This window comes from Schistocerca nitens, chromosome 3 (genome assembly GCF_023898315.1).
Source record: "Schistocerca nitens isolate TAMUIC-IGC-003100 chromosome 3, iqSchNite1.1, whole genome shotgun sequence".
Lineage (NCBI taxonomy): Eukaryota > Metazoa > Arthropoda > Insecta > Orthoptera > Acrididae > Schistocerca > Schistocerca nitens.
The window spans coordinates 695,027,293-695,045,303 of NC_064616.1; the positions used below are offsets into that span (position 1 = coordinate 695,027,293).

General features: G+C 39.1%; 1 protein-coding gene across 3 annotated transcripts in view; it reads right to left on the bottom strand.

Annotated features, from left to right (window-relative positions):
- The window catches only part of LOC126248665 (oxysterol-binding protein-related protein 11-like), a 222,608-nt gene that overhangs the window by 137,629 nt on the left and 66,968 nt on the right, over positions 1-18,011 (bottom strand). For all 3 annotated transcript variants that reach the window (XM_049949883.1, XM_049949881.1, XM_049949882.1), the window contains 2 exons: positions 7,010-7,219; positions 4,173-4,353 (listed from right to left, as the gene is read on the bottom strand). In XM_049949883.1, coding sequence (XP_049805840.1) covers positions 4,173-4,353; positions 7,010-7,219 — 391 coding nt within the window. The remainder of the gene's footprint in view (positions 1-4,172; positions 4,354-7,009; positions 7,220-18,011) is intronic.

Here is an 18,011-nt window from a genome sequence, read left to right on the forward strand (position 1 = left end):
TTGAAAAAAAAAATTATTTTCAAGAACTATTTGCATGAAGTTTCAATTTACGTTTTCCATCTCTGTAAGACAAATACCATCCTGCAATGTGTGATGTGTAGAGCACACCCAACGAGTGATTCTACATTACTATTGTGGTCTGGCAAATTGTGACCTACTATATTACTGAATGTGAATAACATCATTCGCATAATTATTTATCGAGGTTTGACTTGGGCTTTCCAAGCCTGTCACTTGTCCTTGAAAATTTAATTACAAATAGTAAATAGTCAAGTAACATATGAAATTCACTACAACTTCATGAAAATGCATGTTTATTTTTTTCCTCTTCATTATATTACCTTTCAAATTTCTCGTAAATTAAATATTGTGACCAGTGATAAAAAAAAATTGATTAAAAAATTGATTAAAAAATTAAGTGCCACAGGGATTCAAACTGTCACCTCCCCCATGATCCATTTGCAAAGCATGAATGCTAACCACTTGACCACAACAACTTCTTATGACTGGCACCTTTGCACAGAGATGTCAGTTACGTAACAGATATGTAAAACTTCTCTTGCATTTTCTCGGAATTGCCAGAGTAGTGCACCTTACTACTTGCACATTATGTTGTTTTAATGGCCTACTAAAGGCATACAAAGTTTGAAACATCATGCATGGCCTCCTCTTACCAGAAGAAAAAATATATTACGAGAGGCAGATATACAAGGCAAAACAAAATTCACATTACTTGACAGGAATATCAAAAACATAAGAAAATTTTGAAACAATAGGAAATAGTTTGGCAAATGATAGGACCATTCAGAGTGTGTAGCTCACAATTAAGTATTAAACATATCAAGCAGATATAGCTTATCAAGAAGTGGACAATTTGCTTGTTCTGTAAGTGTCTTGTTTTGTCTTTCCTTCAATATTTTCCACAATGATTGCCCACTTTCAAAACCATCACAGAAGTGTAGAATATAAGAACTTGCCTTGATGCTTATTTTAAATGTAATGCATTCCCCAGTAAATAAGCAAATATACATTTATACACTAAAACATTTTCCTCACAAAGAAGTTAACTGTGACAATAACATCCAAAAACTATGGAACACTAAAAAAGGATTAAAATATCTTTTACAAATATCAAAAAAATAGTTTAATCAATAAAAATAGAGAACCCAGTTGCTTAGATTGTGATTCATCTGTAATCCCCTCCTCCATCTTTCTTCTAAGAAAGATAGGTGTGCATTATTAACAATAATGGGAGGAATTACGACAGGCTGACAATTTCAGTTTGCATATACAGGGTGAAGCAAAAGTCGTACACTCGGGCTTCACAACGCGACTCTTCACATGCCAGCAATAAAAAAAGTCTGTCATAAAAATTTCGTCTGGCGAGTTCATCCCGCAGAAAAATGACGTTAAAGAGTGGCAATCTGGCAACACTGTAACCATATTTATAGTAACTAACCCTGTCACCTCACACTAGTTCTGCTGTACAATTGGTGCAGTGGATCGAGTTTTGGGTTAGCATGCAGGAGGTCGAGGGTTCGATCCTGGGTTGGGGTAAACTTTTTTTATTTGCTAATTTCATTCTGACGTATCAAACTTAACATACACCGTTTCTTAGTTCATATGTATCCTAAATTTACAACATTTTGTAATGCTGAACATTATAAATACATGGTTATACAGGTAAGAAACAGACAGTTGAAACAAATGACATGTCATAGGACAGAATAATTACAAAAACATTATCAGTTTCGAGATACTAAAGATGATAGCACCGTGCAATAACACAACATCTACTTGTCATTTCTACTACATGTACTATGAGCACTCAGATGTCGCACATTAGCAACCAGTGACAATAATAAAGCTCATATTAATGACTGTATGACCTTCACAAAGAATACGTTGTCCTCAGAACAACAGATGCTCAAAGTGACCTCCCTGCACATCCAAACATTGCAAAACTCGTCAAGATCTCACAGCTCTTGACCCTTCGCAGCAAAGCTGCATCCACAGTAACAAGAGCAGCATGAACACGTGCTACCAATTCTTGTTGTTGGAACCATTCACAGAATTGCATCTGCTGATGGCGATCTGCAGAACGCAGGTGTTGCATCAAAGCATAATGATAGAGGTGAAGCCCATGGTAGTGCAGCGTGCTAACGACCTTGCGTTGCAAGACATGCAGCTGTCTTGCTACACTATGTGTACTTCGTTGAGGTTCTTGGTGTATGACCTCCAGAACAGCTTCCTTAGTAGCTGGAGTATGGTGTGTCTGTGGAAGACCTCTGACACATGATTGTGGAAGAACAGAGCCTAACTCCCGAAGGTGCAGCTCCAGATGACGAAACACATCTTTATCTGGATGGCATCGACGAGGATATCTAACAGCATATTTGTGAGTTGGAACACCAGTCCAGTTATCGAATGCACCAAGGAACAGGAACATACCCATATATTCATCATTTGTGCATGCCATATGTCTGTCGCGCTGGTTTAGAGGTCTATACTGAGAAAATTCGATACATGTATGCATGTACATTACAGTCTGTCACAGGCACTTTACTCCACTCGCAACTACTCCCTGTCTGGTGGATAGCACATGCAGTACAAACACGTCGTCAGTCCTGCACGCTGTTGCACCTAACATGCATTATCCCTTTGACAGATATTGTTCTGCACGATTCATCCCGACACCGCTAATTGTGAAATGTTCATTTTTGAATTACACTGTTTTCCTAATGGTAACAGATGTGATGTTTCCACAATCCTGTCGATTATGATAATAATGATAATGATAATGATAATAATAATAATAATAATAATAATAATAATAATATATTGACATACACATTGAACAGCAAACGGTTACCAGGCTCAATGTTGAAAGGCACAATTGTTCTTGTTTATGGGGGAGGAGACCAGACAGCGAGGTCATTGGTCTCATCGGATTAGGGAAGGACGGAGAAGGAAGTCGGCTGTGCCCTTTCAAAGGAACCATCCCAGCATTTGCCTTGAGCGATTTAGGGAAATCACGGAAAACCTAAATCAGGATGGCTGGACGCAGGATTGAACCGTCGTCCTCCCGAATGTGAGTCCAGTGTGCTAACCACTGTACCACCTGGCTCAGTGAAAGGCACAATTAATGGGACCATGGTGATAACACAAACAAATAGTAACCAACTTTGGACATTATTTTCAAAGTATGTTACTAGTCCTACTGTCCCTAACAAAATGTAATGGACCTCAAGGAGGCAAGAATAATATTTGGTACTAATCTATGGGACCATTGGAGAAGGGTACAAGGAAAACAGATTTCGCTTCTAGTAGATGAAGTAGTGTGAATAAATTCACGCCACGACATTGAAAGGGCTTCTTTCAAAGCTAACCAATCTTCCATTTCTACAATTGTAGTATGTAAGTGCAAATGTTTTCTAGAGGACCTGCTGCAATCGCTGTTGACAATCAAGATGCCAGATACCGTACCACCTGAACTACATTTACCAAATAAAAAACATGTACCTTAACCTAGGATCAAACCCTCGACCTCCTGCATGCTAACCCAAAACTATCCACTGCACCAACTGTACAGCACAACCAATATGAGCTGGCAGAGGTAGTTACCATACAAGTGGCTACAGTGTTGCCAGATTGCCACTCTTTAAAGTCATTTTTCTGCCGGATGTACTCACCAGATGAAATTTTGTGAGAGACATGTTTTTGTCACTGGCATGTGAGGAACCGCACTGTGAAGCCCAAGTGCGCAAATTTCGCTTCACCCTGTATGCAAATTTGAATGGCTAATGGTAGAGCAGTGCCATGAAAGGCCAGGAACCTCAGCATGATACATAGTTTAATGTGATCAAAAACACCAACATCAACAGTGAGTAGCCTGCCTCTGCCCAATTTTGATCTCAATCATGGAATTGCATCTTGGTATCATTTTATTGTCTGGATATCCGAATACTCAAAGAGGGTTTCAAAACCAAATATAAAAAAAGGTGATGTACAATTTGATAACAACTTATATTTGACAGTCATTGTGTGTAAGTTCATGAAAATGTCAGATTTGTAACAGAATGGTGGCCGTTGATTGGTGGACCCAAAAACCAACTATACTGTCTGGTAAAAAACGGATTGAAGCTCATACATTTTTCCTTCAAGGTACCTACCTGAAGCTGGTAACTCCTCAATTTCCTGGCTCATAAGCTGACAAGACTGTTCTGCACGATGTATGTGATCACGCACCGTAGCAAATGCATCAAGCAGCTCTAGAGAGTACTGCACTTGTGAAACAGGTGCTGGAGCATGTACAAGGGAAATGTGCTCCCGTGGTGGTAATGGTGGATTACTCTGTGCCACAAAAACAAAATGTTTCTACAAATAACAACACAGCTATAATTTGCCAAGATGTCATAATAAGGCTTTAAAAACTCATGAAAATGTATAATCAACTGTTTAGTTTTATACATATGCCAAATACCTCTCATCACAGAGCTGCACAAATGGTATGAATAATAGCAATGGGAAACATTTGCAGTTTTCAGTAAGAGCAATTGCTCATAATCGCACAACTGCTTCTTCCAGGTGACAAAATTAAAGGCTGTGTTCTAAATTACATTAATTTATACTAAATTAGCACTTCATTTACAAGAAAATTAATGTTGGGCAGGTTGATTGCAAGTGCTCGTTTACAGCAAAACTGGTCTCTTTGCTGACCAAAAATTTATGTCCACAAAGAACTTCTTTTTTAGAAGGAAACAGAAAATAGTCACATAGAAACAAATCTGGTGTACTGTGTGAGGGCGAACTATTTAAAAGCCAAGCTACTACACTTTTACTGTCATAGTGGTTGCAGTGAAAGCTGACACATGGTCATGGTGCTAATCTTTGTCATTTCTGCTTCAACCAATCACTTAGGCAGTCCATAACACTCTGAAATAAGAGCCTCTGTTTTACCATTATTCACAGTCAATTAAAAGGACATTACACAAATAGGTTGCCTTCACTTTTCTCACCAATCAAATATTTATTTATTTATTTATTTATTGTGCACTTTCACAATTGCTAACTCCTTGTTTTGAAGGCAATTGAATCTCAGGGTGTAGTGGAGATCTACATTTTGTCTTCAATCACAGAAGATACCAAATGCTTTAGAATTATGCTGTAACATGATTTTAAAATGGCCTTCTCTTGAGCATCTGTGCACACAAGTCAACAAATGCAGCATCCATTACACTCAACTACTCCAAATGTAGTATTTCATACAAGTTATTACATGATACATGTAATATGTCAACAATATCATTACTCTTAATTTAATGGTACTCTATCTTAGTAACATAATTTTTATCAAATATTTATTTAAAAGAAATCTTAACTTGGCATTTATAATGTTTCAAATCTACATGTTTTTGTGCTATGTACCACATTTAAATTCATTTAATCAGTAATGAGTGGTCTTGAGCCACTGATGCAATTCCCATGAACTCTCTTCAACTCAACTTTCAACTTATTTACAAGTTACTTTTTTTTTATTTATCATTGCCCACATATTACTACTGTAGTGGTGTGCAGAAATTAAGGATGAATGCAACTTTCGCATGATTTGTCACAACCAAGTAATATAGCTTGATGAAACTTGGACCATAGATAGAAAGAACTCCTAAAATTTAGCACAGAAGAGAACTAAAAGAAATATACAATAAGGTGAAACAGAGATGAAACTTTCAGTCAAAGACAATAAAACACTGTAGTCGCTGTGATTCATGATGTCCCCTGGACATTACAAAAGGCAGGACGTGGTTCTTAACAGGTTGTGTGATCACTATGAATAGCAATGCATGCTCTGCAACATGCTCCCATGCGGGAAACAAGGTTGGTAACTTTCCATTCCTCCACCAGTGCAATTGACAACTGCTAGATGGTCACTGGTGCGCGTGGACATGCTGCAATATGTCCCCAAACACATCCCACACACCCTTGATATGCTTTAAGCCAGGGGAACGCGCAGGACAATCCATTCACCAAATATTCTCTCATTCCAAGAGCTCCTCCTCTTGCACTGTTCAAAGTAGTCATGCACTGTCATCCATAAAAATGGAGTCAGGATCAAAAGCACCCCTCAAAAGTTGCACATGTGGAAGGAGTACAGTGTCACAATGTACTCCAATGAGTGTACTATTTTCAAAGATTTGGAGGTCAGTAAGCCCATGCAACATTATGCCTCCCCATATCATAAAAGCTGGAGCACCAGAATGATGTTCGACTATGCTGGATATAGCATCATACGGTAAGAGGTGGGAACATGTAATGCATCCAGGAATATTGTCTAACATGATCATTTTGGCGGTTCCCATGTTTTAATGTGTGGAGGCATAATGTTGCAGAGGTTGTGTCTTTTCAAGGGTGGATACAGCCCCGACTTCATTTTTATGGGTGACAATATGCGACTTCATCAAACTGCACAGGTGGAGCAGCTTTTGCAATGAGAGGATACTCAACAAATCGACTGACCTGCCTATTCTCCCCAACTGAAATCCCATTGAGCATATGTGTGATGTGTTGAAATGTATTGGAGCACATCTACATGCACTAATAACTAACCAGCAGTTGTCAACTGCACTGTCACATGAATGGAATGCTCTACCATGAAAACTCCTTACCAATTATTTCCATTTGTCTTACTGCATATTCCTTTCAGTTACCTTCTGTACTACACTGTAGCAGTTCTTTCTATTTATGGTCCAAGTTCCACTGAGCTATATTACTTGGCAATGGCACATCATTGTTACTTTTGTCCTTACTTTCATCCTTAAGTTTTGTGCACCAGCGTGGAGCAACTCAATCACTTAATGTTAACAAACAACAAACAGCTATGCAGTGGAAAAAAAATCCCTGTTACCAATATTAATGCCAACATAGTTAACGGATAGGAATTCTAAAGAAAAAGCTATTCAATAAAAGCACCACACAAACAAGAACAACAACAAATTTAAAGCTGATGTACCTGAGCTATAGCCATTGTATGCATTTCAGCTACAGCACGTATCCTATTAACCCATTCTTGCCGTGATCTTGCATCTGCTGCCCTCAGCTTGAACATTTCACCACTAGCTGAGTTGACAGTGAAAGTGTTACTGTCTTCATCACTTGGTGATATAACAGCTGCAGCGAGGTGAACTGAGCCCCTTGGTCTCTGTCTTTTTTCAGTTTCATTCTAGGTAAGGAATTTAATGCAACACTTAATATTTCCACTAAAAGGTCATATTCTATGAATTACAAATACATCAAATAACATGAAAGGTACATAATTTCTTCTCAAACCAGCAACCTGGAATTTCAAGTTTCAGATGTACAACACAGAAAGGAAATTGAATCATATGTTTTCAATAATGATAAGGAAAGATAAACACAACATATTCAACACATTCATCATTAATACAGTTTTTCTTCATTTACTATATCTACATCTATGTTATTCCTCTTCCATTCACAATTAATTATCTGGCAGAGGGTTCATCAAACCACCTTTGAGCTATTTCTCTACTGTTCCACTCTTGAACAGCTTGCGGGAAAAGCAAGCACTTAAATTGTTCTGTGTGAGCTTTTATTTCCCTTGATTGACCCTGGTGGTCATTTCCCCCTAAATAGGTGGGTGCTAACAGAATATTTTCGCAATAGGAGGAGAAAGTTAGTGATTGTAATTTCACGAGAAGATCATGTTGCAATGAAAAATGCCTTTATTTTAATGACTGCCACCCCAATTCATGTATCATGATCATGGCACTCTCTCCCCTATTTCACGATAATACAAAATGAGCTGTCCTTCTTTGAACCCTTTTGATGTCCTCTGCCAGTCCCAACAGATGCAATTCCCACATTGCACAGCATTACTCCAAAAGAGGGCAGACAAGTGTGGTGTAAACAATCTCATTAGTAGACCTGCTGCATTTTCTAAATGTTCTGCCAGTAAATTTTAGTCTTTGGTCTGCTTCCCCACAAAATTATTTGGTGATCATTCCAGTTCAAGTTATTTGTATTTTTAATCCCTAAGTATCATTGCTTCTGTCACTACTGTCACTTCTGAATAATGACTTGCTCAGCAATAATTAATTAGTAAAATACAATTAAAAATAAATCCAAAGGCTATTCCCCTACCTAAGTGAAAAATAAATTCAGTGTGGGTCTGCTGTTGGATGTGGCTGATGATTATGAAACAAAAAGATGTATGAGCTAACCACTCAACAGCAACTTATAATCCACGCAAAGACTTTGATATTAAACAGGAATTTTATGTCAGTGTAAATCATGTTATCCTCTACATAGAAGGCAGAACCCCATTTGAAGTGTAGATGTCATCTCATCAAAAATAAAAATCATTCCGTTAAAGTTTTACATACTGAATTTTGAAAGTAACAAGCATGAAGAAGAGGTGAGTCTCTACAGGAGAATAAAACACATGCAATCAATGACTTATACAGTATACACAACAAGCTTATTTCCGCACATGGGAGGAACCAGAAGAAGGCATGTGTACCAGATAAAATAGTCTCAAAAACTTACAAGGGAACTGTTGAATCCAACAGGTCAAAACGTGTCATGAACTTTTTTATACAGGAAGAATACACCTAACAAATCATAATGTCGAAATTTTAGCTGCCAAGACACACTGTGAGTAGAGCAGTGCCATGAAAGACCAGGAACCTCAGCACAATTCAATCATAATTTGTAAAGAGAATTTCAGTTTCCGTTGATAGTTTCTTGGACACAATTGTGCACAGTTACTATTCACTCAAATTTGAACTCGTTTAATATTCATAATACACTGAAGAGCCAAAGAAACTGGTACACCTGCCTAACATCATGTAGGGATCCTGCAAATACACACAAGTGTCACAACATGACGTGGCATGGACTTGACTAATGTCTGAAATAGTGCTGAAGAGAATTGATACCATGAACCCTGCAGGGCTATCCATAAATCCGTATGAGTAAAAGGGAGAGCAGATCTCTTCTGAATGGCATGTTGCAAGATATCCCAGATACACTCAATAATGTTCATGTCTGGGGAGTTTAGTGGCCAGCACAAGTGTTGTGTATCATAAGTGCTCATGTATATTCATATTGTCAGTCAAACGGGAATTAACATTCACCATTAACAGGAATCTCCTTAAAACCGCCTTTCTATATCTGTTATTTTCATCCTCGTCACTACCACTACTACTACTATTATCTTTTTCGTAAGCACCACTGCCACTTTCCATCTTTCTTTTCGCTCCCTTCTCCGATACCTCCAGCTTGTCTTTCACCTTTAGCCCACAGACGCTTGAGTCAGTCACGACCTTGGACACACCTGTAAATATGTCTTCCCCCGCGAAATCCAGCTTTTGTCCCTCTTCCGGCCAGCAGGTAAACGGAGCGCGGTCGGTCCTACAGGCGGCCACAATGGGACGGACCGGTTCCGGTGGAGGGCTCTTTGTGGCCCACGCGAACGCTCAGTCGCTAACGGCTCACTTCGACGAGTTCTGTAACCTGTTCTGCCAATCGCTGTTCCATATTATCCTCGTCTCTGAAACTTGGTTGAAACCAAACATCTCTTCCGACGCTATCCGAATCACTGGTTACACTCTCCTAAGGGCAGATCGTGAAACACGACGCGGGGGTGGTGTGGGTGCCTATGTTCGCTCTGATCTGAGACCTACTATACTATGCACATCGGATGCAAAGTGCGAAGGAGAAGCAGAGTTCTTGTTTTTCGAAATAAATACATCAAATCAGAAACTGCTAATTGGAGTAATCTATAAACCTCCAAACGTCGGTGCTATGTCCTCCTTTCAGTCTGCCCTGTCCTCGCTCGTGACACTGTATGAACACATAATCATTACGGGCGACACAAACATCGACTTACAGTTAAAATCTCCCTCTGCAGAAAAACTAAGGAGACTGTTCCACTCCAATGATATGAGTTTAACACCGCTGGACCCAACTCATCACACGCCACACAGCCATACACTCATAGATATAATGGCAACAAAGCGACCAGATAAAATAATTCGCGCCAATCAGACATCCGCTCCAGGACTCTCTGCTCATGACGTGATATTCTTAAATTACTCAGTGCATACTACCAAAGAAAAATCTTACCTGGTAACCTACAGAAACCTAAAAAATGTTAACCATGACGCTCTTCAAAAGGATTGCTCAGACATCCCTTGGTATGATATAAGCAATGAACCGACTTTAGACGGAAAAATTCGGGAATTATGTCGCAAAATCATTGCACTGTATGATAAACATGCTCCTCAACGCACTGTCAAGGTAAAGAGAGCTCCGGCTCCGTGGCTCACCACTGCATTACGCCAGTTAATGAATAAACGTGATGCTGCACATAGGGCCTTCAAGCGTAACCCAACTCCCGAGGCGTACGAAGCTTATAGGAAACTCCGAAATAGAACCAAGCAGAGCGTGAGAAATGCCAAAATCAGACATGCCCGCTCTGTCGTATGCGGCATATCAAAACCTGCTGCACTGTGGAAAAAGCTGCGCAGTTTCGGTATAGGGAAGCGAAGATCTGACGCTGTTTATCAAGCGTCTGCAGAAGAATTAAACGATTTCTTCTCAACAGCTGTAAACTGCCACGCAGCGACAAATTACCAGCCCCAAGATATCAATCTCTCGAGAGACAAGTTTTTCCTAAAACATGTCACTACCGGCACAGTACACAAGGCAATTACGAGAATCTCTTCCGAGGCAGTAGGAAATGATGGAGTGAGCATTGGCATGATCAAGAACGTCGTAGACACTATTACTCCAGTTATCTCAGACATCTTCAACCTGTCTCTTGTCAGTAGTACATATCCTACTGAGTGGAAGCAAAGTTTAATTCAACCTATACCCAAGACTGACAACCCTAAGTCGCCAGGTGACTACAGGCCGATCAGCATACTACCTGCAATATCTAAAGCCCTAGAATACATCGTCCATGAACAGCTGACGGATTACCTCAAAACTCATAACATCCATGACAAATATCAGTCAGGCTTTCGAAAGCACCATAGTACAGCAACTGCATTAATCAAAGTAACTGATGACATTAAACATGCTATGGACAGACGTGAAGCTACCATCCTAACACTGCTTGACTTTAGCAAGGCTTTTGATACAGTTGACTTTGATATATTACTAATTAAAATGAAGCAGCTGAATTTCTCAAACAGCGCAATACACTGGTTCGACAGCTACCTCAAAAACAGAAGTCAACAAGTCATTTGTGGGTCGGAAAAGTCATCATGGAAAAACGTGCGCTCTGGAGTTCCCCAAGGCTCCGTCCTTGGTCCATTACTCTTCTCACTGTACATTAATGATATTTCTTCAGTGATTCACTCCTGCAACTACCATCTATATGCCGACGACATCCAACTGTACATAAGCGCAAGCCCCAAGAACATTGCTGACGCAGTAGCGAGTATGAACGCAGATCTTTGCTCTGTTTCTCGATGGGCACAGAACCTAGGTCTGAAACTAAACCCCAAGAAATCCCAGGTCATACTTATATCTCATCCAAAGTTAATCAGTCAGTACTTTCACGAAACAGTCCCTCAAATACACCTCAATGGTACCCAACTACCATACCAAAAAACAGTAAAAGACCTTGGAATAATCTTGGATGAACACCTAAACTGGGAAGAACAAACAGTTACAGCTTGTCGGAAATCGCTCTCCTCCCTACATGCAATTCAGAAATTTAGAAAAATATTTCCAACCCATGTTAAACAAAAATTAGTCCAAACACTAGTCTTGCCTAATCTTTACTACTGTGATGTAGTTCAACACGGCACAAATAGTGAAAATTCGAGACGCCTCGAGCTAGTGATGAACGCTTGCGTTAGATACGTATGCAATATACGGTTGTATGATCATATCAGTCCTTCATACTCCCAGCTAGGTTGGATACGCCCACATAAGGCACGCGATCTCCACACGATGTGCTTACTTCATCGATTTCTTAGCCACTGGTGCCCCCAATACTTATCTTCTCACATTAAACACCTATCATCATTCCACAACCGCAATACCAGATCGGATACGTCTAGCATCTTGGCTGTACCTTTACATAACACAAAATCATTCTCCATGTCATTCTCCATCTCAGCCATACGACTATGGAACGCGCTCCCCTGTGATCTGCGTCTTATCCGGAACCACTCAACATTCAAGAGTGAACTCAAGACTTACATATTAGGGACGGTATAGCCACCATTGTTGGGCCCCTCTCATCTCTTTCTTTCTCCTCTCCATCATAGCTTCGAATTTTACCATTCTATTTCTCTTCATCTAACCTATCTACCTCTTCTATATCTCTTTCACCCCATTCTATCGTCTTATGTCTCTGCTTGATGAGAATAACTCACAAGCTGCAAGAATATAACGAGAAAATTCCCAACTAGCAATAGGACTGACATTCATAAAAGAAAAATATGTTTACTTTCATATACATAGTCATTATTATTATTATTATTATTATTATTATTATTCTTGATTGTTATAATTAATTTTTGATTGTTATAATTATCATTGTACTACGTTTATAATCTCTATTTTTTTTCTTAACATTAATACTGTATAACATGTAATATGTCCTTAATGTTCTGTAGAAACTGAAATTTGTTGAATCTGAGTATGCCTGGTTAGGTGTAAGAGAGGGCCTGAAGGCCCTAATCTTGCCAGGTAAAATAAATGCATAAATAAATAAATAAATAAATAAATTCAGAAGAGTGTTCCTGGAGCCGCTCTGTAGCAACTCTGGATGTGTGGGATGTCATATTTTCCTGCTGTAATTGCTCAAGTCTGTCAGAATGCACAATGGGCATGAATGGATGCAGGTCACTCCAACTGCACACACCCCATATCATTACAGAGCCTCCACCAACTTCAACAGTCCCTTGCTGATATGCAGGGTCCATGGATTCATGAGCTTGTCTCTATACCCGTACATGTCCATCCACTCAACACAATTTGAAACGAGACTCGTCCAACCAGACAACACGTCTCCAGTAATCAACTGTCCAATGGCAATGTTGACGGGCCCAGGCAAGGCATAAGGCTTTGTGTCGTGCAGTCATCAAGGGTACACAGTGGGCCTTTGGCTCCAAAAGCCCATATCAATGATGTTTCGTTGAATGGTTCACACGCTGACACTTGTTGATGGCCCAACATTGAAATCTGCAGCAATTCTCTTCAGTCATCATTGGTCCCATTCATGCAGGATTTTTTTCCAGCCACAGCAATGTTGGAGATTTGATGTTTTACCAGATTCCTGATATTCACGGTACACTTGTGCAATGGTCACATGGCAAAATCCCCATTTCATCACTACCTCGGAGGTGCTGTGTCCCATTGCTCATGCACCATTCAGTCTCACTTAAATATTGATAACCTGCCATTGTAACAGCAGTAACCGATCTAAGACCTGCGCCAGAGACTTGTTGTCTTATACAGTCGCTGCTGACCGCAGCGCTGTATTCTGCCTGTTTACATATCACTGTATCTGAATGGTGCTTCAGTGTAATTGGCAGTTGTCTTCGCAGTATCGCTAAGTGTTAACAGTAGAGATAAAACTGAAATAATTTTCTTTGTGACTTCTTGGTATATGTAGCTAATAGCATCTGCCTTTTGGCACATTCCAGAGGTTCACAGTAATGTGGAACCCAATTAATGTTTTCCACCTTGTTAAGATTAAATATGAAGAATGTGGTACCGATATGTGATCAAAATCACCTAAGTCTCCTGAAAACTGATGAAATTGTTATTTATTAGTTAATTTCTTGGACATTCATTCCAACAATGTGAACATTTCGTTAGAAATTGTGGAAACATTGGAAGAAACAGGAAATAACACTATGATTCCATGAATTATTGTTTGAACGATGACTTGTCAAAATTATAGTTCAGAACAAAAATAGAGTACCTTATAAGCCCAAAGAAAACATGTACAGTAACAGCTCCCAGTGAGAAAGAAAACGAAGAAGGAAGAAAACACATAAACTTAAGCAGTGTGCAAATCTGGTTCCATTTTATAAAATCTCAACATGAACTGCATTAATGGGAAAAAGATTTACACAAAGTACAAAACATGCACCAAAATGAAACTCACAAAAGTGTGAAAGAAAAACTATTTGAAAGATTTAGAACAGCCTGTGAGAGTCAATGCACCGTTACCAAGGGAAGTCTACAAGACTGGGTGCTCTGGACTGCAAATGAGATGAATATTATTGATTTCCACGCTTCTTTGAACTGGTTAAAAAGATTTAGGAAGTTATACAGAAATGGAAGTCACAAAATTATGAAGTCTGCTTCAAGTAAAAGTGTAGAGGAGATGTCATTAATAGATAATACTATAGAGAAATTCATAGCTAACGTGAAGACGCAGCTTCTTGTTATCCACTAAAAGCTGTGTATTAAGCCAATCATTCAAGTTTTGTGCAAACTACACTTTATCATTTCAAGTTAAAAAAAAGACAAAACATTAGGATAGTGCACTTGTTTTGCCTTAGTAAGGGAGCAAATTCGTTTTACTCCCAGAAAACTGGATTGCATAGCTAAGGATTTATTTTACTTGCACTCTGAGATATCTCCCCCCCACCCCCCACCCCCCATGTATTTGCAGGACAGAGTTGCTTGTAGAGTCGATGAATGCTATGACACATTTGTATGATATGTATCATTCGTTTGATATATATCAGTGCATTACTGCTTCCGCAACTCTCTCTCGTCTTCAGGAACATCACGCAAATTGGGACAAAAAGTTAAAAAAAAAAAGGACTAATACTTGTGACAGTCTTGTAATCACTGTAGCAAAATCTGGAAAAATAGGAGAGAATAATTTTCAATGTTTCATCCAAAATGTCTTCCTACCATTTATAGAGAATAATTTGTTGCTTTTGTTGGGCTCTTGGCCTGGACATAATGGCACCTTGGTCTTTAGGAGGACTACAAAACGACTGTTAATGTAATTCAGATTCCACTCAAAATTAATAAAATATGTTTTCAAGCAGTGTAAATCATTTTTCAGATAACTGTAGAATAACATAATTTCTGAAAGCCCTTTTTCATTTCAGGTTTATCAGCGGAATAGTATTGCTAAACTTCAGTCATTTCTGCATTGACAGTTTGCATAACCACATTTTACAAATTTCATCAAGTATGGCTCAAATGGCTCTGAGCACTATGGGACTTAACATCTATGGTCATCAGTCCCCTACAACTTAGAACTACTTAAACCTAACTAACCTAAGGGCAGCACACAACACCCAGTCATCATGAGGCAGAGAAAATCCCTGACCCCGCCGGGAATCGAACCCGGGAACCTGGTTGATCAAGTATGCCTGGTACGCAGCACAATATGCAGAACAACAGCCACCACCTTTTCTTACTACATTCCAGTTTAGGCTAAATAAAACTGGTAATTTCTGTAAAGCACCTGAATGCATTAATCTTTCTTTTATCAGGTGTGGCTGATGTAAGAAAAATGATTGTTTCGTCATCCAATAGGCACTATCTATTTTTGTGACAAGTACAGGGAATAAACAACGATAACGCTTCATTGTTAGTGAAATATATATTATTCAAAATTTATCATCAGAACTGTGCTAGAGGAATTGTTATAAAATATTTAATGTCAACAAATTAAAGTCCTGACTGATGGAAGTCATCCGTAAGGTAACATCATAGACTGCCTTTCTTTTTTCTGCTCTTGTAGTCACCTTTGTAACAATTACATCTGCAACAGTTTATCTGTCGAAATGAACTGCAAGTTATTCAAAAAATTAATGAAGTAAGGAATTCTTGGCATGGAATAAGTACTAAAAATCGCATGCATGCACCTTGGACTCAACACTATGTGGCGCTACATCATCTTGGCAGCTTCATCTGCTTATTCACTGATTTGAGTGCTACACAGGAAGGGTTGTAGAAAGTGCTGTTATAAGCAGTTCTTCATGTGGAAAAAATGAGAAATTTTAATTTCTTTGAAATACTTGCCGTGTGCCTTAGCAGCAAACATATTGACAGTGCACTTCTTTCGATGTATTCTACCTGCATGAAAAATTTCAGGGTAGGTTTTGACACGCTGGATTGGACCATTCCCTTGTTGGTTCCAGAAACATGATGTAAAATTTAAATGTGTTTTTTGTGTTGACTGTGTCAAGACTCGTGCATGTGTCATGATACATTGTGTATTTTCCCTAAATTGTGTGCCACAAAAAATATACTTTGGGCCACAACATCTGTTGCAATTTTGTCACTAGTATTCTCATTTAAGTAATCATGTAGCCCAAGATTCAGTGTGTATCAATATGGAGAAATGTACATTTTTTGACAATTATCAGAAATCTTCTGTCTGGTGAGCCTTCTGGATTATCAGAAATCATGTGAATAGTTTTCAGATGTTTGCAAATGGAGAATCTTCTTAAGTTATGAGTGTTGTTAAAGTCTATTTTGTGATGAATCATCATTTGTGATTTGCAGTTACTGTAAATAACTACTGTATCACATACGTTTCTTCTTTTGGCATAAGCATATACTGTCTGCATCTGTCATAAACAAATTTCTACTGAAAAACTGGTAGCCAGGAAAAAAGGGGGCTTGTTTTTAATTGTAGCTGTATAAGTAGGAATAAAATGACAATGTGTTCATAAATCTTAACAGTAATCATGTATACATATCCTATAAACTGACCTGACTTGTTCACCATTTTGATAAAAGAATCGAATTGTTCAAATGATCTGTGGGGGACATAACTAAAATGTCTGCTTGTGTCTGTATATGTGTGTGCGAGTGTATACCCGTCCTTTTTTCCCCCTAAAGTAAGTCTTTCCGCTCCCGGGATTGGAATGACTCCTTTCACTCTCCCTTAAAACCTACATCCTTTCGTCTTTCCCTCTCCTTCCCTCTTTCCTGATGAGGCAACAGTTTATTGCGAAAGCTTGAATTTTGTGTGTATGTTTGTGTTTGTTGGTGTGTGTATCGACCTGCCAGCGCTTTCATTTGGTAAGTCACATCATCTTTGTTTTTAGATATAATTAAATTAACAGTATTATCAAATTTGTTAGTGACTATAACCCGAAAAATGTTTCAGAGAAATGGGTAATTTTGCAATAAGTTTCTCTGTTATCATAATAGATAACTTGTCTTGGCTACAAATCACTTCAGCAGTAAAAAGCTTCTGGGAATAGTTTTAGCATATCAGACCCATAACTTAAAAAGAGAATGGGCACACTTAGTTTTAAGTTATCTGTTTACAGTTCTGTATAATTTTGTACCAGGTACAATGCAGCCCCACTGTGTATGCTGTTCTTGGGCATAGGATGAATACTGGTCATTCGTAAGAAGCTGGATACTGCCCTGAGTACTGTCATGTGATTGGAATATGCGTCGAACGGGTGTTTTGGGAGGGCTACCAAGAATCATGTATCAAAAATACCAAAGGTACCTCCAGTAATATCCTGTCCCTTGGAAACTGCCTCTTCTACAGGACATACAGGACCCGTAACTGAGTGGCATGTCAATGGGAGGTCTAAGAATCCTGTACAGGGGATATAGGGACCAGGGAATCTCACGACGCCGCACTCACTGCTCTAACCAAGAAGTTCAAAGTGTTGTCTTCCACCGAAACCAAAACTGAGCCAGTGAGATTCAATCAGCTGTTGGGAAAAATGATGTGTTCCGTGTCCAGGGAGGCAAACACAAAAGGGAGGCATACATTAATCATTGGCAGTTCAAGCGTATGATGAATGATGGTACCCCTTGGGAAACGGCAGCATGGGATGGTAAGGAACACCATGTGCACTGAGTGTGTGTGCCTTGTGGCCACATTCAACACATTGAAGAGGACATTCTGGCAGCCACTGAAGAAACAGGGTGTAACCAGTTGCAGATTGTGGCACACATGGAGACAAACCATTCCTGTCTTCTGGACTCAAGAGGTCATACTTGGATTATTCCAGTGACTG